Source organism: Zootermopsis nevadensis, unplaced genomic scaffold (genome assembly GCF_977971745.1).
Source record: "Zootermopsis nevadensis isolate Lab colony 2312 unplaced genomic scaffold, Znev_1.0 Znev_ptg000009l, whole genome shotgun sequence".
NCBI classification, from domain to species: domain Eukaryota; kingdom Metazoa; phylum Arthropoda; class Insecta; order Blattodea; family Termopsidae; genus Zootermopsis; species Zootermopsis nevadensis.
Genome location: NW_028259141.1, coordinates 4,596,171 through 4,616,749, shown reverse-complemented (window position 1 = coordinate 4,616,749; position 20,579 = coordinate 4,596,171). Strand labels below are relative to the sequence as shown.

At 35.2% G+C, this 20,579-nt stretch overlaps 3 protein-coding genes across 12 annotated transcripts in view; 2 read left to right on the top strand and 1 right to left on the bottom strand.

Annotated features, from left to right (window-relative positions):
• The first annotated feature begins 98 nt into the window (after positions 1-98).
• Positions 99-10,045, top strand: LOC110838299 (uncharacterized). The gene is made up of 7 exons (XM_022081358.2): positions 99-450; positions 2,595-2,785; positions 3,990-4,153; positions 5,253-5,440; positions 6,157-6,326; positions 7,863-8,034; positions 8,477-10,045. Exons 1-7 carry the CDS (start codon positions 343-345, stop codon positions 8,534-8,536), a joined length of 1,053 nt encoding a protein of 350 aa, XP_021937050.1. The 5' UTR covers positions 99-342; the 3' UTR covers positions 8,537-10,045.
• Positions 9,454-16,367, bottom strand: LOC110838300 (uncharacterized). 5 transcript variants are annotated; one of them, XM_087345869.1, is made up of 6 exons: positions 16,103-16,367; positions 15,239-15,407; positions 13,804-14,016; positions 11,408-11,599; positions 10,425-10,676; positions 9,454-9,832 (listed from the first exon to the last, which is right to left on the bottom strand). In XM_087345869.1, the coding sequence occupies exons 2-6, from the start codon at positions 15,386-15,388 to the stop codon at positions 9,608-9,610; spliced, it is 1,032 nt and encodes a 343-aa protein (XP_087201995.1). In that variant the 5' UTR covers positions 15,389-15,407; positions 16,103-16,367; the 3' UTR covers positions 9,454-9,607. The 5 variants fall into 5 exon arrangements, with proteins under 5 accessions (XP_087201995.1, XP_021937051.2, XP_021937052.2 ...); XM_022081359.2 differs by having other exon boundaries at positions 15,239-15,391; positions 16,103-16,364; XM_022081360.2 differs by lacking the exon at positions 16,103-16,367 and adding an exon at positions 15,953-16,096 and having other exon boundaries at positions 15,239-15,391.
• Positions 16,368-16,561: 194 nt separating this feature from the next.
• Opa1 (Opa1 mitochondrial dynamin like GTPase) overlaps positions 16,562-20,579 on the top strand; it is a 35,977-nt gene continuing 31,959 nt past the window's right edge. For 3 of the 6 annotated variants that reach the window (XM_087345861.1, XM_087345858.1, XM_087345857.1), the window contains exons 1-4: positions 16,627-16,787; positions 17,465-17,774; positions 18,777-18,912; positions 20,425-20,547. In XM_087345861.1, coding sequence (XP_087201987.1) covers positions 16,759-16,787; positions 17,465-17,774; positions 18,777-18,912; positions 20,425-20,547 — 598 coding nt within the window. In that variant the 5' untranslated portion in view covers positions 16,627-16,758. Of the gene's footprint in view, positions 16,579-16,625; positions 16,788-17,464; positions 17,775-18,776; positions 18,913-20,424; positions 20,548-20,579 lie in introns of those variants that run through there. The other 3 variants (XM_087345859.1, XM_087345860.1, XM_087345862.1) reach the window with 3 other exon arrangements.

Sequence of the window (20,579 nt, the reverse complement as noted above, 5' to 3'; positions counted from 1 at the left end):
CCAACATCAAGGCACGTCTTTCCATGGTTATATGAAGGCTTCCTCCATATTGTGGACAGTGGGATTTATTTGAAATTGTTGTATCTGATTACAACACGAAATTCGTATAAAATTTGTCTTTTTTCTTCTGTCACAAACCTGATTACGTTTCACGGCTACATTTACTTTACTATAACTCAATTAATTTTAATTTTTAATTATTAATTACTAATTTAGACATACTTTTAATGTGTTAATCATAGTCTAGCGATACATAAAATACATATGAGCGCAGGATCCATGACGTAGGTTAGCAGTGGGTTCGAGCACAGGTTAACCTAATATAGAGGATCGCGTCGTGTGATGGCAACGAATAAGAGAGATATAATGAGGTTGCCTCATCATTCTGCTATGGAATTGTGTATGACAAGAGCGAAGTATAGACAAGGCAAGAAACTGACATCAGTTAAGGTAGAAGACAACTGTATCCTGCAACAACATTGATATTTATTGAAGTTTTTGTTAATATTTTAGCGTTTATTGAAGTTTTTTGATCATGTTTTTAGCATATCCTATTTACAAATCTTCGAAGTTTAATGAGCAGGTCACACAGAGAACTGCTATGAGTTTGTTTAGTTCTTAGTCACTCAGTCACTTGACTTTCAGACATGTGTTTATTGGACACTGCCTACAAAATTTTATCTAACATTTTTCTGGTTAGGCTGACTCCATATGCCTATGAAATTATTAGGGATCACCAGTGTGGTTTCCATCATAATAGAGCTACAACTGATCACATTTTCTACTTTCGCCAGATACTAGAGAAAAAATGGAAGTACACTGTATTGGTACAACTATTTATAGACTTAGAGAAAGCGTATGACTTGCTTAAACGAGAAGCTCTTTACAACATTTTGTTTGAATTTGGTATACCTAAGAAGCTAGTCAGCCTGATTAAAATGTTTTTTGTGAAATCTCTTGCAAAATTCATGCAGTTAAACATTTGTCCAACACATTTCTTATTCAGAATGGCCTGAAACAGGGAGATGCTCTATTGCCACCGCTTTTAAATTTTGTTGTAGAATATGCCACCAGGAAAGTCCAAGAAAATCAGGACAGTTTGGAATTGAGTGGGACACATCAGCTGTTCGTCTGTGCTGATGATATTAATCTGTTGGGCAATGATATAAATACTAATAGCGAACACAGATATACTTCTTGCAAATGTAATAGAAGTCTATATATGTGCAGGAGGAACAGTAATGATGCAAACACAAGAACATTTTGCATTAAGTATTCTAAAATCCTAAATAATGTTATAAAAGAGGCCAAAAAGCAGCATTACTCTAGACTTATAGCAATATCGGTAATAAACTAAAAATAACATGGATCTTTCTATACACAGCATTAAAACAAAGAATATGCATCAGCTTCATAGACCACTTGCCAATATCTCGTGCTTTCAGAAAAGTGCATTTTATGTTCACATCAAAATTTTCTAGTCTACCATCTAAAGATGGCTGTCTTCAGGGTTGTTGTGTAGTCTGGTAGAAGTTTACCGACGTTTCAGAGGCCCTTGCCACCTCCATCATCGCCCTGCTGATGGAGGCAGCAAGGACCTCTGAAACATCGGTAAACTTCTACCAGACTACATGACGCAACCCAGAAGATAGCCATCTTTAGACTCACTGCCGTGAAAACCTCAAATCCAACACAGTCTACTATCTAGTCTCACAAGTCTTGTGAATAAAATGTCACAATTTAAAGTAGCATTAAGAATGTTGTTAAATACAATCGTGTTACTTTGTTGATGATTTTCTAGTGTTTTAAAATGACTTACAATGGTTTTAAAGGTTTTCTTGCCTTTTTATAGTATAAATGGGTAGTGTAATTTATTTGCTGTATATGTGTGGATTTATTTGAAACAGTTCATGTGAAATCTGACTATCTTACTGATTAAATGAATGTAATTACATACATGTATGAAAAAGATTACCCTCTGAGCTATTTAATTCCTATATTTGTCAATAAGTTCAGATTTTGTGCATGTCTTTTAGCACACTGGTGCTTCTTTAAGCGGCAGGATGTTCAAGTAACAGTGGGAATCACCTTATATTGTGATTCATGCCCATGTCTTTCTGTTTGGACATGTACTTACCAGACTGCTGCCATCATTTTATTTAGGACTACACCCCTGCTGTTGGTCCTAATTCAAATAATTCTAAACTCTAATCTTCTTCACCCCTCAGATCTGGGTTTTGTGTCCAATACAAACCATTCTAATGTACCTAACTGAAATGGGCTGTGTTGTAAAGATATTCTTTAATCTGATTAATGTCTTCAACTTTAAAGAGAACCATTTTTATTTATTTCAAAGTTCAGTTTCTTGTTCCAAATAAATAGGTATTCTGTTTGGTCACCATACCAAAGTTACTGTATTAAAAGTATCTTTCAAAATCTATAATACCAGATTTGATCACATTCTGAGGAGGTAGAAGACATAAAACAAAGAACTATTTGTTACTATTAAGAATCCACATAAAAAATGCCAAATGACATTGCTTTCTGCCGAGTATGTTCCTTGACATGCCAGCTATATAGAGTGACCCCTGCAGGTGTATACTGTAAACAGCGAGTCCCAGCATCTTTTGGTGTGTGGTGTCCCTTCATTAGGGCTTCAAGATGAACTTCGGCGATTGTGTACCAGGTTTGGTGATGTCAAGTCATTGGTGTTTGTCCCCAAATATGCAGAAGAAGAATTCACAGATGTTTATCATGTTCAGTATTCAAGGATCCAGTCAGCCAGGTAACAGTGCTTATTGTGTATTTTTCTACAGCATTTTTTTTAGAATGAAAGTAAATCAAGTCAGGTTTTGAGGAACTGGTAAATTCCTCTGTATTTTTCAAAGTTGCGGAAAGGAACTGTGGTGTTTGTGGGGTAAACTCTGGGTTGAGTCATGTTTCTTTTTTATTTTATGCATTCACTGTGTTGTACTAGATTATATAAGGAATTTTTTACCAAAGTTATGTATTTTTCAAAGATACGTCATTGTATGACCCTACATTAACACTTTGAAGCTGAAGTCCATTTAAATAATATTTAAAAAACCTATTTTATACTGCAAAGAAAACACTACACTTCTCCACTACAAAGGTAAGATCTTTAATGTTATTCAGGGAAGTTATTGTGTTTGTTCTTAGAATTTTACAGAACCCATAAATACATTCTGTTGGCAAAAGCCAGAATTATTTATTATTAAAGCAAGTATTACCACTGGGACTTAAAGATGTAATGTTGCTCCCACTTTACAAGTTTGTGTCTGACAAGTTGGTATTCGTAATTTTAGGAAATTTGAAAGTGTAATTTATGTTAACTTTCAGTGGCATAATGCCCATACCAAACTTCAGTAAATGTTCTCAGCAGTTTGAGTTGAATTATTCAGACAGACAGACGGTCGGATTTAAAGAACTCATGGTCAACCTTATGTGTGTTCATTTTGTGTACATAGTGCAAAAAATACATATCAAGGAAAAGGAAAAATCTGCATAAAATGGAATTTAATTTCTTTTACGTTGTACATAACTTATTAGTCATGAATGATGGAGTGTTTATTAACTTAAAGTCACTGTAATTGACCAGTATGATTATTTTTTTGATTTTTCTCAGTACAGTCTTGGAATTTTACTTGAAAATCAGACATCTTTATAACCTTATCCTGCAGTGCTGCATAAGCTCTGAAATTGGCAGTAGTTAAACAAGGAGCAGGCATTATTAGTACAAAAGAGAATGAGATCTGAGGTGAGCTGGGCATGCAACATAATAATGGAAATATACAGAATTTTTGTGTGGGCTTATGACAAGAGGGTACTGTTGAGAGCTAGATGCTCATCAAACAAATTTAAACTCTTTCCTTGACATAGTGTTGTTAACTAAACTGAGACATTAAAGAAGTGTGTAGTCAGAAATAAATAATGATTTTTCTTCACTACATTTATGTCATCTGATGCAGGTATGCAAAACATCATTTGGATGGCAGAGCCTTTTATGGTGGAATTTTGCATGTCTGTTATGCTCCCGAGATGGAATCTGTGGCAGAAACCCGAGCCAAGTTGATACAGAGGAGGAAGGACATAGCTAAAAGGACTCGAGGAGACATCCCTTGTACAGGGCTGAGTAAGCTTACATCTCAGAGTGACACTACTTCAGCTGTTCTACTGATTTATACAGTTGCAGTTACTTTAAGTTTGTTGTGAAGGAGACCTCTGATCGTGACCTTACTATTTTCTTTAATTCAACTTTGATAGGCTAGAAGAAAGAAAATAAAATATCTGTTTGATAACCAAATATTTGCTTCTGTTGCAAGAAGTTCATAGAACTTTTTGATGTCTTTGGTTGTATTTGGCTTGGAAAGATTAATTTATTGATTTCTGCCGTTTTACATAATTAAGTAGATGATATTGAATATCAACTTATTTTTATGTAATTGTTGGTTTTATGGATAATAATGCCCTGAAGATGGAGACATGTTTTTCTGAAACATTTTTATCTATCGACAAATCCACATAGAGTTAATGCATAGAGGACCAACAATTATATTTTCACTGAGATGATACCTGAAATCTCATACTGATTTACAGCTTTGTTATTATGTGCTTCAGCTTTTGCCTTTCTCAAGCATAATATTCACATTTATTCAAGTACTTTAAAAAACTCTTTATTTCTGGCAATTGTTATTTAATTCATTTTGAATTGCTGTGTGGAACAAAATTTTTTAATTCTTGTTTTTTGTAAGGTGTTTGTTTCCATTTTATGTTGGCTGTTTAACAATGAAGCCTCTCCATCTGTCATCTCTTCTAAAAATTCCTTTTTCAGTTGCTTCCCATGTTCTTCCTTCCTTGTGTGCGACATCTTTTGCAAACCAACCATTTGTTATCATCTTGGTCTCAGGCATTTTACTTTCATGTTCAAAACCTGCTTCAAGATTCTTTCTTCATTCATTCTTAAAATATTTCCATACCATCTTAATTCTGTTATTTATTAATTTACCTTTAACTTGTATCTGATTTTTAATTTTTTCTCTTTCTTGTGGTGTCTCTTTTTGTACTCTTTAAAAATCTTATTTGAGCTGCCATTAGTGCACTACCATCAGCCTTGGTCAAAAGTTTTCAAATTCGTAGATGTAAATACCTTACATTAAAAGCTAACAGGCTTATATAGGATACCATCTTGACATAAAGAAACCCACAATCCAAGGTGTTGTGATGTTTCGCAGGTCAGAATGAGGCTGTATTTCAACCACAGCAGTATCACCGACAGAAGAGACATCCTGCCTTGCCTTTAACTGAGGACAGGTTAGCTCAGGCTCAGGCTAGTGGTGTTGGTGAAGCAGGCTGCATATGGCAGGGAGTCCCCTGCAGTATAGATCCTCGGATAATTGCCCCAGCACCTGAGTTACTTGAGGTGAAGTTTCAGAATTGCTGCTGTTATACCAACTGATATACTTACAGATAGCATTAATGACTGACACACCTTCGTATCATCTGACTTGACCCGTAATACACAAACATTTATATTTTAATCAACAAATGTTTGTCCTTTATGAGGGAATACTCCTTACTCTGTTAAGCTTGCAAAATTTGTAAATCTGTGTTCACTCCAATAATCAGGATGTCGACACACCTGCCTTAAGACATTAAAACAAGAAGTTTTTGGAAGTGACTCGTCTCCTGCTTTTCTGTAAATATTTGTATTTGTAAAGAACGGTAAGCAGAACTTGTAAATTAATTGTTGTACAAATAAGTTATTTCATTTATATGGAGAAAGTACAATTTTTCTTGTGTTACTAGACATTTACAGCACTTAAATTTATCAAGCTTAACATCAAAGTTTTGTGTCGGTATATTCAGTTTTCTACAGCACTTTCTGACTAACTCTCTTTAGGCAGAGTATAACTTCTTCCTGTCAGGTTTGTTTATCAGTTGAGTAATTTCCTGTAAAAAGTGCTTCCTTATGAACAGATTTTTTCTAATGCCTCTGATCTTTTGATATTTCTGACTTTTCCATTCTGTATAAAATGCGATGATACTTTTTGGGACTAAGTAGGTAAAACACACAACCCCATTTTCTGGTCCATTTAAATAAACTTTGCTGCATATTAATGTGCATTATGATTTTAGCCCAAAAGAGTGTATGGTCCGCAAAAACCAGATGATGGTTGGGCACTAGCTGGTGTGAGAGAACAAAGAACAATAAAAAAATGTAGCAAAACAAAACCAATATCAACTGTGACAACGATACTCCCCTCTAGCTTGCTACCACCAAAGAAGACTGCCGCTTCAGTTATGAGGTAACATTGTCTGTCATTAGTATTCAGTATGTAATTTGTTCTTTTATGCAGTACTGAAATGATATTAATAAAATATTGATCTGGTTTACCAGTTTATGGGCAAAACAAGAGGAAATAATAGTTAGTAATGGGTCACAAGATGGAACAAATTTTCCATGTGAATAGGAAGAAAAAAGATCATAATTAAAAAGTTGTCAGTGGAACCAAGGTTCCGGAGAATTTGACGTAAATACATCTATACGGAAAGGAAGTTTATATATTGGCTTTATTCTAAATATTTCCTTTATACATGCTTTACAATTGAGATAAGTTTGATTAAGACATTGCTTATTTACTTTGAATTAGTTATGCTTAAGATGGGTCTGTGGTAGCTGAATGTAATGTAAGGTAAGGGTAATGTGATGTAATGTAAGGTAGGGTAATGTAATGAAATGTTTCCTAGGTAACAATAATGCCGAGTAAACAGATGACGTTTCGTAGGTAACAATAATGCCGTGTAAACAGGTGACGTTTTGTAGGTAACAATAATGCCGAGTAAATAATTGACGTTTCCTAGGTAACAATAACAATTGAAGTTTCCTAGGTAACATAACAATGCAGTTACACTTTTTTGTTTCACTTTTTGCCGAATGACACTGACCCTAAAATATAGACGTATTTACGTCAAAAAATATAATAGAGACACTTCTTTAATAAAATTCAGGCTTTGCCAGAGTACTTTAAACAACATTTAAGTGTGTTTATTTTAGTCTTGTGGGTTGTGATGCCTTGTAATATACATGGCTACAGTTGTCATGTAGGTTACATGGCATCACAACCCAGAAGACCACAGTTGACACTTCGCCAACAAGAGGATGTTAAACTTAAAAGGTAAGTTTTTCCTGATACTTAATAAAGCACTGTGCTATAAAGACGGGAGTAGATGCATAGTTCCACACATTCTTAGTATGAGTGCTAGTTGGAGGTGTGTGGCTGTTCCAGAGTAACAGCCCCTGTTATCCATTGGGTAGCTGGCTGGTGGTGAAAAGAAAATTCCATGTGAATATCAGTGAAAATACAAGCATAAATTGCCCATTACAGAAATACGCTGACTGACGGTTCTCTTATCTTTCTTGTCTTAAGTTGGGTCACTTAGTAGAAGAAAATCTATTACTCTCTTAAATTATGGTTAGACTTATTGACCATGACATCTAAAACTTCCAGTTGTGAGGTCATACCTTCAGGGATGACTAAATCTGTATGTCCAATTTTCAGTTTTGTGTCTTCTAAATGCATCAAGTGTTACTACAAATAATAACATTTGCAAGTGTGTCAAAGAGCACATGTCTGATCTGGATGTAGTTGAAGATGACTGTCTTCTAGATTGTAGCACCGTGTAGTCTGGTAGACTATGGACCTTCGTGTCAAACACCATAGATGAAGATGTAGCCAGGAAAAAAAAAAGTGTACCAAATTTCAGTGACTCCTCTGAATATAATGCATTACATTGTTGGGCCCCTGTATCTGCTCCATGTTATATGTTGTGTATCGTTTCAGGTTCATCCCACGACAAGTCAGAACGAAGAGCCAGATAGTGTTTCACAAGGCAGGAGGTGGGGAACAAGGGAAAGATGACACTCAGTCTTTAAAGAGAATGTCCAAGCATATGGATTCTAGTGATGTTTCTCTGGATGCTAACATGGTGGAAGTTCGTGAGAAAATAAGAGCGGTAAATACTTTTGAGGGTTGACTGATACATTGCCATGCCATTTCCTTTCCACTGGCTATAAAGTCAGTTTCCTGAAGTATTAAGTTGTAAAAATATAAAACTTCTGCGTTTACAATAAAATCTACTTAAGTAATCACCGATAGTGTCTTAAGGTCAGGGTTTGTTACTTGGGATCAGTGGTGTGAATGGTGACATGTCAAATCCAGTTTTTGTAAATGAACCAGCTGATAGAAGGGTGTTGATTTGAAAATGAAACATAACAAGAATAAGCAGTGTGCAGTAACAGGTAAAATTCCCAGGAATTTCATGTGGAACTGTCCTTCAAAGTAAAAGGTTTCCTGCATGGATAATTTCTGCCAGAATTTGGCAATTGGTACGTTTACAACATTTCAACAGCAATGTCAACACCGAAAGAACTCCATTTATTATTTCCTTGTTGTAGGTGAGTGTGCCAAATGTGCAAGTAATTTTCAATGGAGAAGATCCTCTGGGAGCAAAATGATTACCAATCTGAGGTCACCAGAAACAAGTTGGCTGTTTATGCTTGTAATCTGTGCAAAATAATAATGCACATTATTTATAGCATAAGGTGGTTTATCTGCCTACAGGATTTGTCCCTCCAGGCTACAGTTTTTCTTGGTATTATACCTTTATTAAAGCACAGGTATTTACTCAGATGTGTATATTTTTTATTTATATTTAAACCATTTTCAAATGTTTTTACTTGTTTATGAAAGTCATAGAATGTGGTGAGTGCTTGAAAAATTGTGGATCACATTTGAGAGAGTATCCAGAGATTGTGGAATTAGCAGTTATATTGTGACATTCAATATACATAACTTTTCAAGAAGTGTTCATAGCACTTGCTAACATCAACAACAGAAACCATGAACATCTGCAAGATAGTAAATGTGTTCGTTCGTCCTTAACTGGAGCTTAAAACTAAAGTTGGCAAACAAGATTGTGAGTAGCTCTGTATTCCTGTAGGAAAAGAAAGATGCTATGCTTTTAATTAATGATTCATTTAATATGAAAAACAATTTTAGTGTCGTATTAATCCAAATTTTTAAGACTTCATACAACATATCACCAAACTCATAACACATCTTTTTTAGAACCAATGTTTATGTCAAAAAAGTTCAGAGCTGGTATTTAAGGAGAAATTATGAAATGTTATTAGTACAGCTGCATGGAAAGCTGGAAGGAGTTATAAGGAATGTGCTTAAGTCTGTATAAATGTATTTTGTCTTGTGAACATTCTGTATTCTTTGTATACAGAAAATACAGACATGACTACTGACCTAGTAAACTGTATACTTTTCACATAATCCATTTTTAAGTTTTTTCCCCCTGCAGTGTATAACCTTTGCATGTAAAAGCACCTTCCAGTGCTCTATTCCACACATCGAGGGATGACAATGAAACATTAACTACTCATTTATTCACATGTTGTATAAAACTGCTCAGAATTTAATAAAATTACTAACTACCACACAATTATATATATGTTATACAAATCAGCACATACAAGGCATATTCATAAAATTTCATGACAGCAGAATTCATAATCTTCTCAAAGTATAATAGTGTTCTCTGGTTCCCAGCTTGAAGACATGTTGTATTTTTGTGGCTGCTTGTTTTTTGTGAGTGTGCCACGTATGTTGAGAGTGTCTGGTGGAGTGTTCTCGATCCCAGACAGGCGTCCTATCTCCTGGTTTATTCCACGAGATTGTTTGACTCGCAGGATCTGCTGTGGCGTGATTCCGTTGGCAGACACAGTCTGCAATGGAGTACGTGCCTGCACACATTGAAACAATGATAAACATTTGACATCTCATGTAATTATATTTAGTTTAAAGGAAAATGCTCCTCAAACAAATGACCATTAGTCCATTAGAACCACTCACATAAAATCAGCAACTCTAAAAATGCATTCAACTAAGTATCAGTCACTGAGATTATTTCCTGTACAATTTTACATTACAGATAAATAAAACAAAAGGTTCTTAAATTATGTTTTCAATAAATCAGTTTAGTCTAAGACGGCTCATAAAGTCTTGGGCACCACATCATCATGGCACCTCCAACTTTCACTGTAGTGCTTAGTGTTACCTGGACAGTGTTTAGAAGGTTTTGTGTATTCACATATAAATTTTTAAAAATTTTGGCTTGTAATTCCAGTTCTATACTGGCAGGATTTCTTTTTAAACTGTCATCAATCAGCTAAAAGTAAGGAACAGTGTATGATGTTGGCTGTATTCTGGGTTGTGGCGCTGAAGTCTGGTAGATGCTTACCATCTTTTCAGAGGTGCTTGCTCCCTCCATCATGGAGTTTTACAACAACAACAACCTATTTTAGTTAAAGTCCAACAAAGGGCATCAACATTCACCTTGGGAGAAGCCTGCATCAGATGTTCTTTGGAATCAGGGTCATTAAACAACTTTCTGATAAGACAGTCTTCATTTGTTTTGTTTGACTTCATGGGTGTCATTGTTCCAACAACAGGCTTCCTGCAATTTAACTGGGTCTCTCTTACATCTCCTGGATCTTCAGTGTTACAATTAGATTCCAAGTCTCCTGATTGTGATGTTACACATGCATCAGCTGTCTGATGATTCAGTGAGTGTGATGGGTCATCCAGCTGAAAGAAAACTTTATCAGCTGCTGCTCAACAATGAGTATTTTGATGAAACTGCCAGCAGAATAAACTAAGATAAATTACTTCTAAAAAAACAAATCCACTCCTACTTATACAGAATGTGAATTTATGATGACATTTGGTCTTTCAAGTATTAAAGCATGAGGAAAAAACTCTTTATGTTTGATTAGATATTGTAGTTTCATGAAAATAACAGTAATCTTTCAAATGTTTATATTTCCTTTCGTAGATTACAGCAGTTTCCAACAAAACTCCATACTATAAACTCAGACTGATTAATACCCTGTTTTAACATATTCAGTTGCAAAATTAGGATTTTCCTTTCAAGGGGTAGTGATGAAAAACCTGAACTTGGCACATAACTACTTATAACTTACAATACATGAATGAATATGGAGCAGCAGTTGAATGATACTGACAGGTGAAAAATCTGTTCCAGTGCCACTTTATTCATCACAAATCTAGGCTTCCACAGTGAGTACTGAGTTCACAGCTGATCTCTTGGCCTTGGGCATCTGTTCTTATGGATTATATGAAAAGTAGTCATAGAAACAAGATACATGGAGCAATAGCTTAACATACAGCAGATAATTCGGATGGCACGACTAAAATGACAGCTATATCAAAGTTGAAGCCAGTGTATCTTTGATTTTATAAAACCTCTACTCACACTTTGCACAAGTGCCAGCACTTCTCGCGTGACCTATACATACTTGATTTTGGGTATGAGCAGATTCTTCACTTGGCAATCCTGGATCAAGCAAGCTAAACCTGGGTTTGTTGCCCGAGTTGATAGATGGATGTAAAACTAGATCCTCCAGTGATGTATCAGTAAACAGGCAATCAGCTGGACTAGATTCTTCTTCATCACTCTTGTAATAAACATCTTCAGGGGTGGATTCCACCTATTGGAATAATTCCACATGTACTGAATTACAGTGGAGTATAAAACTTCTAATAATTCAAGAATATTAATCCTTTTTATGCATTCCTGTAGGGAATTATTTAAGTTTAATATTCTTCCACTACCCAGTGAATTCTTGCTCTCACTATTATTATTATTTGTAGTGGATAACATGGAAAAATTTCAAACAAGTTCAGATATCCACAATATGAGAAGATAAAGATACAACCTTCATGTGCCGAATTCTAACCTCACTAAATATCGAAAAGGGGTTTACTACACTGAAATTAAGTTATTCAATAATCTTCCACCTACTATCAAAATTTTAAATCATAGTATGAAAATGTTTAAGCCAGCGTTAAAAGAGTATCTCCTATCTCACTCCTTCTACACAATAGAAGAATTTACATCACCCAAAGAGTTTTAACTATTATAAATACATGTAACAATGGTGATGGCTTCTCATCATAATTATTTTGCTGTAATAACTATGTATTTATATTTGTACTAGAAACACGTGTTGTATTTGTGCTATGACCTGTTCTACATCCTTGGCTTAGACCTATGAAGGATCTATGGAATGTACATAAATTCTATTCTATTCACAGTGTGCAGCAAATGATTGAATATAAGCATGATCATGTCTGTCTGTCCATCTGCAAAATACAATTTGACAACTGCTCGACAGATTTTGATTAAATTTAGTATGAATGTTATACCCTTTCCTCATACTGTCAATTTCCTACAATTGACAATACCAACATGGCAGAAGAACAAACTTGTGAGGTGCAAGCTACATGTGCCACATAATATCAGGTCATACAATGATGTATAATAGCAGACCTTCAAAAATGTGCAACTCTGGTATAGTAATTATTTGTTCAGCGGAAGCTGAATGAACAAGAAAAGAAAATTCAATACAGAATCAAGTCCATTACCACCTCAGCACAAGTCCAGTATGCCGCTCAGATCTAACCTGAGTTGTGTTACACTATTAAGATTTTAATTATTTAAAACAGATATTAAAAATGTGTGATATGCAAGTATGAAATTTAAGTTGTTCAAGGTAAAAGGAATCTTATTTTATGAATACTTTTTTAAGTGAATAGGCTAAGAAATATTTTAAACTAATTTGAGCTTATTCATTATTAGGTATTCTTCACACTATACCATGAGTGAAGAACAGCTTATGGACTCTTCCATGACTGTCTGTCACATCTTTCAGCAACAATAGGCCCAGAGGATATTGTTCTTATTGTTACTGTTCTTCATTTCCATTGCAATTGTTATTGGCCTGTTGGCTTGTCTTGCTTTGGTGCTTTGCCACCAAAGCTTGCTTCATGGCCATGGGGCTAAGCCATTTTGGAGGACTACTACCTCTGGAAGATAATGACCCCTACATCTAGTCCAAACAGGGCTTTTAACTCCTTGGGCATTAACAACCAAGCATGTCCCAAACATGTTTGCTCAATTTAGTTTGGCCCTAAGTACATACTACTCTAGGGGCCTTGTCATCCACGCTTCCTCTCCTGTGCCTAGCCCTCTAGGGCTTTTGCATTTAATTACTTTATTCTCAAAGGACATTACTTTATAAGGAACTAGGCCACCTCTATGGTGGGTTGAACAACTGTCCCCCCTTCAACTTACTTCACATTGGTGTTCTACCCTCAGGGTTTGTGCTCCCTGCAGCACCCCCCCTCCCAAACGCCCTCATGGGGTCGAGGACCCTTGAAACTGCTGTCTCCGGCTGGATCATTCAGGCCTGAAAAGGATTTGGACTGACCTTAAGGGGCTTGGCCAATTTCAATGATTGCAACTGTACATAGGTAGTCTTTCATTGGCATTTGTGTTGTAACGGTGGTGCCCCTGTGTTTGTCAGTCTCAGGGCTCTGCCTCTTGCAGTTCCCCCTTAAGCAGGGACTAAAATTTCTAGGATCCTATAACCTCAGGTTAGGTTATACAGAGATCAGGTAAGGTGGGATTTGGTGGTGGGTGGCTTGATACTTTTTAGGTTAAGAACACTTCAGGGTGCAACACCCCCTGGGACACCTCCAGGTAATTCCCTCCTGGGTTGATCACAATTCAACATGGAACAACTGGGGCCTTGGTTTATCCCTATCATGCTTCCTGGGGCCTAGCCCCATGTGAATTCTAACACAACCAATGGTGTGGTGTGAGGAACACCTTTGGAAGATAAATTTTCACCTGTATTGGTGTTCGAAGAATCCCAGAAGAAGGTGATCTTGGGTCATCTGACAAAAGACGCAGCCTATGCAGCTTCTTCATAGGTTCTTCCACTTTAGGTGACTCAGAAATGTCTTCAGATTTAAGATAACTGCCTCTTGCTGTGGGACCAAGAGACTCTCTCATGTGTGCTGAGTTAATCATTTTCCTGGTCTTAATAGGAAATCCTGCCACCTAGAGAAACAACAAAATCTGGAATCTAGTGATATACAAATGAAACATGTGCACATAAGCATGTCTGGAGCTTAACACAATTTAACACAGCTAAAAACAAGTAACAATAAAGCACTCTGATCCTGTGCCACAAACAATGAAATGTAAATGGTTCAACATATTTTATGCTATCATAAATTTGATGTAATATAGTGTAGTTCTCTGTCTAAATTCAAATGGTTAAAAAAAATTCATAATACCTCTGGCCTCTACTGAACATTTCAATACAGTCGTTGCAAAAAGATTCCCTTCAAGCACCTTAATTTATGGGCTCCATCAATTATATATATAAAATTGATCATACTTTTAACATAGTTGCAATGAATATAAAATTTGCATGTCTCTGCCAGTACAGATGAAAGCATTAAACAAATATCACCTGCTTTTGGTATTGTTTAGCTTTTCTATGGATCAATGGATAAAAAGTCATCATTCTTATTTGTCTTCTCACAGTCTCTCCTTTTCAGTTTCTTTGAAGATATTCCTTTCTTTATTATGTTATCTAGATCCTAGCTCAACTATTTTGTCTGAGATCATCCTATTGGTCTTTTTCCTTTAAATTTTTATCTTAATTCACTTTTCGGTATCCTCGTTCTTGTATCTGTTCTCTTTAAATGTTTAAACCATTATATAATTTCTCTTCTAATTCTATTAACAAATTTTGGGTTCCAATTTATTCTCTTAATGTTTCATTTCTAATTCCACCCCTTCTTGTGAGATTTCAGGTTTTCATGGTAGTGAGTATGAACAGGACTGTATTCTGGAATGTTACATAGCGTAATCCTATACAAATTGGCCATCAATTAAGAGGTGCTTACTGCCTCCATCAGGGGAATGATGATGGAGGCATTAAGCACCTCTGAAACAATCAGGGCTGTGGAGTTGGTACTAAAACCTCTGACTCCTTATGTTACAACTGATTTAAAATACACATCATAAATTGTTCTTTGTGTTGTTTTTGGGATCTCCCTGCTGTATATAAAACTGATAGAATCTAGAACAGTTTTATATTTTCCTACTGAGCTCTCCATTGATTTTTCATCTGAATTTATTCTGCTTCCCAGATAAATTTGTCCACCTCCTTAACCAGTGTGTCATTAACTTAGAACCAATATTCTTCTTCAAAATACAACAATCCACATTAATCATCTCCTTTAATATAAAGAGTAAGAATATATTATACCTCTATGGGAGTCCTATTGAACTGATCAGTTGGTGATCTTGGATCTATCAATTTCTGGATTGGAACACATATTGGACTTTCTGGATCTGAGACATTTGGATGTTCATTTCCCTGAAAAACTTCTTTAAAATGGGCAGCAGAGTTTCCCATTCCCTGAAATGCAAACAGACTGATTTTCTATATTCGCGTAATTTATTAACTCCTAATGAGATACTGGTGTGAGAAAACTGTGAAGCTGATAACAACTGTCGTGTAAATCTAACAAATAATTTCACTCATGTGAGCAGATGGTTCATAGATGATAAATTCACCTTGAATTTTGATAAAACAAACTTTATAACATTTGTAATCAATAAATAACCTCTAATATGAGAATATGCTACTGTGAGCAGTCTATACAGGAAGCTAAACTACCAAGTTCCTTGCCTCCAAACTGATAATCAATTGAACCAGTAGTCAAATAGATCAAACTGTTCCTAAGCTGGGTTCAGCATGCTTTGCAATGAACTCTCTTCCATTTCTCACATCAGTTGAACACTTAAAAAAACAGTGTACTATACATACTTTCAATCAAATATGATGTGTGTAGCATTATCTTCTGAGGAATTCTACTAACAGTAATAAAGTTTTCCTCATACAAAAGAAATAAATGGAATTATGTCTGGTGCTCAAAGAAGTGAGTCATATAGAAATCTGAGAGATTTTTGATCTTACCACTTGTCTATTAGGTATATATTTGCTTTAATGATATTAAAATCGATAACTGTGTACATATAACTTTTAATCACAACGAAACACTGGTGCTAAATAGGCCAAACTTCCAAATTTAACTTCGTCATAATTGCAACACCAATTCAAACTCACCGATGTAAAAGTTATATTCACTAATCAATTTGGGTCACGCTTTACAGAATTGTCACTTGCATAGATAACCTACAAGCGTACCAGATGTACTTATGAAGTAACTGTGTGAAATTACAGATAATACTAATGATCATTCAATATCATATAATATTGTTTGTTCAAAACTGTTAAGAATTTTCGAATTTAAACTCTAAAGCCGCTCAATATTTGGAACACAAGGAGAAGCACAGATGTTTGAAAACCTGTGGCACAGATAACAAGCTAAATGGCGAGTATGGCCCTGTTAACGGAGTTTGTTATAAATGTGATAAAATTTAGTAAAGTATGTTTAGTAAGGGATTGACTCCTGTAATAGTATTTTTTACTTCGCCATAATAGCACATCGCTGTAAATATCTTCAATGTACATTACTTCTCATCAAAAATCTCAGAACTTACAAGACTGTTTTGAAGAAAAAGAAGAAGAATCCAGCCTTGGTACATAATAAATGTAATACCAACATGCAACAGATAGACGCAAAGGAGGCAAAAATGGCTATCTAGGGTTGGGAAGCATGTTGGACATGGATGTAGCCGATGTTTAACCTGTATTTCATGTGCAGTTAATTTAAATGAATTTAGAACTTTGAAAGTATTTCATTTTTCACCTAAAACAGAATGGAACAAATTGTTTGTGGAAAATTTGGGTGTGTGTAAGATCTTGGACAATGATTTTATATTAGACTTAATAAGTTACGTATAATTTGGTTCTTGGGTCATCGTTGCAAGTATTTTATATATCTATGTTTGCCATGTAACAAGGTTTTACATCACAAAACGTATTTTTGCACAGTTTTTCTCCTCACTGTGGATTAAATTGTACGTGTCGTGGTGGATGTAACAAGTGGTATAACAGTGAATTTCACTATTGACGAATTTAATGTGATTATAATTTTTGGTGTATTTTACGACATTGTGATCAGTGTCGTTTCGTCTCTTATAATGTATTGATAGATACAGTAGGAGTATGTAAAACACAACGGGTCGTGTTGGTTTATATTTGTGATCTAGGAAATAAATAGGTTGTAAGTGTGTTTTGAGAACTGTGCTTTGAGATCATAAGTTTGGAGGAGTTCACTTATATTTTGGCAGTGGCTCTGATAAATACACATTCCAAATCTCTAAAAGAAGGTCATGCATTTATGATGCCCCTTTAAAATTGAAAGTATAAATCACAGCAATTGATAAAACTGAAAAAGTTCAGCTTTCTATGTCCTCTTCAATATCGTATGTTCTGCGCTCGTTGTTCAAGTTAGGAATGATATTAGAATTTTATATTTTGGGTTGAAGGAAGAATTGATATAAGTGAAGGTTTTGCTTGCAGATGTGGTTTGCTGCTTGTGATGAAGGGCTGCAAACAGTTTCCATTGCCCATACCTTGCGCAGTAAAAAGATATAAACTTCTAATTCCATTGAAACATGGCATCATTTTTTCCCATCGTGAAATAAGTCATTCAGTGTTACGAAGTATTGTGAAACCTCATCCAGTTTTGGTCAGTGTGAATCCTGCATTTCAGCAAAATATTCAGTCTCGTGGTTATGCAATGGTAGTTGCACGGATTTTAAGAGGGGCCCTTAAGATTCGGTACTTAATCTTGGGTGGTGCCCTGAGTGGAGGAATAACATTGCAGAAGGTAATTATGTTTCACTTACGGATTTAAAATTGTAGTGTATTTACTTACAATGCATGTTTAACTTTCATATGACTATTCAGGTTTTATTGTATCTAATTGTTTACATTTAATATTCATGAAATGCCTTTTTCACTTGAGGAATAATACGCAATTTGTTTGCAGTTAAAAGGTTATATCTTATGAGTATAGATAAGAAGGAAAATTGTACATTGTGGTTCATACATTTAATTTATGATAGAAGGGCAGAATATTAGTTGGGTATCCCTTTTTATATGCTAACTGGATATAAGCCAGACTGAATGTAATCAAGATAGAACAGTGAGGGATAAAAACCATCCTAGAATATGGTATGGTGGGAGGCCCAAACCATATAATGCATTTAGGTAATCAATATATGTTTGCCCTTCCATTGAACTATTCATTTGTACATCAGTTATATTCCATATATCTTGAATTTAATGTGTGAACAAAAACTTGAAAAGAACAATTTTTTAAAGAGCATATTTGATACAATTGGTGACATACTGATTTTCAAAGAACTGAGTCTTGTCAAGTTTAATAATTTATGGTCATAAAACATTCTGATTACTGCAAAATGTGTATTTGTATGTTTGTGCTTTATAATTATTGAATAGTGTATGTCAGAAATGAATAGAAACATAGAAAATCTCACCATTTGTGCCATACAGCTTAGATAAAAATTACTCTTGAATCTATTTTGTTATCAATATGTCAGGCCTCATGTTTCATGGAATCATTATAATGACAGGCTTATTTTATTTTAATGATTGTATTGTTCTAGGTTTTGCAGACTGGTTGGTAGATGTCAAAATTTTGGAGAAATGTTGGCATCTACTGTCACCTCCACATGGCACAAAAACTCAGAAGATCTTTTATTTTATGTAGATGCTAGTGTTTCCCCAAAGTGTTGGCATCTACTGACTGGTCCACTTGGCACAAAAATCCATAAGGTTTTTATATCCTTTTGGTATAACATTTCAGACTTATGATCAATGGAAGGAATCCCTCCCAGATATGAAGTGGCTGAATGATTATTTCCCAGATTCTGAGCAGTGGAATTCCTTCAGAGGTGTGCTTCTTGGAATGAAGGACAAAGTAAAGGAGAATATTGAACTAGGTACTATTAGTATCCAGTATTCTTTACATACATATTTATTTTTAATGGTTCATGAGGTTAACTTTTTGTATAATTATAATCATCAGATAAATATAACAGATGAAACTGATTTAGCTGCTGGTGATATGTAAAATATGAAAATCTGCATCATTATTAATGTTGTGTATATTGTCTCTCTTCTAGCAGAATGTAGTTGATAATTTTTCCTTTTCTTAGACCTTAGGGAATTTCTTGAATTATCACATATTTCATGGTAACTTATGTTTGTAAGTAATCTGGAACCTGTGACTAATATGTTTATTTGTCACTGTTTATTAAGTTGAGAAGTTTTGCATAGAATTAAATGAAATAAATACTTCATATTAACATGTAAGTTTTTAGGTTTTCACAGCGGTGAGTCTGAAGATTGCTGTCTTCTGGGTTGTTGCACCATGTAGTCTGGTAGATGTCCACCAACGTTTCAGAGGTCATGCTGCCGTTATCAGGGCGCTCTGATGACGGAGGCAGCATGACCTCTGAAACGTTGGTGGACATCTACCAGACTACATGGAGCAACAACCCGGAAGACAACAATCTTCATATTAACATTTTTGGGAACATTGGCCATTGCCTTATAAATTTAATTTCAGTATGGTATGCACAACATCCATAAACACACATTAAGAATTTCCTTGTTTTTATGACAGTTGACAGCAGATACTAGTGGGATGTTTGTACCTTAGAATAGTTATTGCTTTATTATTTTTTAGAATTGACTACCAGCTACTTTAACATTTGAAAAAAGTTTAGTTTTGTTAATGAAGTATGTAATTCTAAGAAATTGTAAAGTTATGGGTGTGGTGTGGTAAGTGTATGTGTTGGCACACTTAATCTGAAAAGGGCATGTAATTTTGCTGCGATAAATTCATACTAGGTTTATGTGTCATAGATATTCAAAACTGAGTTGTAATGAGCAGGAGTGAAACATTAGTGTGGTTTTCTGTGGATATGCAAAGAGATTCAATGGAAAATTGAGTAGGCAGAAAAGAATACATTGCATACACTTTCTTGTATGTCTCCTCCTCCTCCTCTGCCACCTCTGCTACCTCTTCCTCCTCCTCTCTAAGGATCTGAGGAAGTTTGTACAATGTATGTTACTTCTAGTATCAGCGGAATGTTAATGTTTTGTCTGCTGAATATTTCTTAGCTCATGTGACTCTTGTATGTTTGAAGAACATTTACAAATATTCTAATCTGTTTCTCAAAATATGACAGAGTAGATCTCATAAAAATTGTTGTATAGTCTGTGCTGGCCTGGGGTATCCAAGGCATAGCCATCAGAAGGTTAAAAGACCAAAACTTATGTTGGGCTTGAGAAATGAGATAGAAACACATTTGCAGAGGAAGTTTTATTATAATTATTCAAGAAGCATAATGCTGCATACTTGACTGTACTTGCTGTAACCTTGGTGATGCTAGTGTTTGTCGGATTGATTCTTTCTCTCGCCAGTAGTGTAAGTAGCTGTGTTACAGATCCTAGATTGAAGGCATATGGAGAAGTGCAGTACAGGAATTTCAGAGACTGGTTCGACAAGAGACTAGATGCTGCCATTGAAGCAGCTGAAAAGTCGGAGTTGGATTCAAAGTTATCTCACAGTAAGTAAGTTCATGCTTCCACCTGCATGCAA

What these genes read in the sequence shown, in the direction of transcription:
- LOC110838299 (XM_022081358.2), top strand. Translation starts at nt 343, where the DNA reads ATGGCAACGAATAAGAGAGATATAATGAGGTTGCCTCATCATTCTGCT. An exon ending in CATCCCTTGTACAGGGCTGA is followed by an intron (nt 4,154 to 5,252) that starts GTAAGCTTACAT and finishes GATGTTTCGCAG; the next exon opens with GTCAGAATGAGGCTGTATTT. An exon ending in CAGCACCTGAGTTACTTGAG is followed by an intron (nt 5,441 to 6,156) that starts GTGAAGTTTCAG and finishes TTATGATTTTAG; the next exon opens with CCCAAAAGAGTGTATGGTCC.
- LOC110838300 (XM_087345869.1), bottom strand. Translation starts at nt 15,388, where the DNA reads ATGGGAAACTCTGCTGCCCATTTTAAAGAAGTTTTTCAGGGAAATGAA. An exon ending in TTCTTCGAACACCAATACAG is followed by an intron (nt 11,600 to 13,803) that starts GTGAAAATTTAT and finishes TTATTCCAATAG; the next exon opens with GTGGAATCCACCCCTGAAGA. An exon ending in TGATGCAGGCTTCTCCCAAG is followed by an intron (nt 9,833 to 10,424) that starts GTGAATGTTGAT and finishes CAATGTGTGCAG; the next exon opens with GCACGTACTCCATTGCAGAC.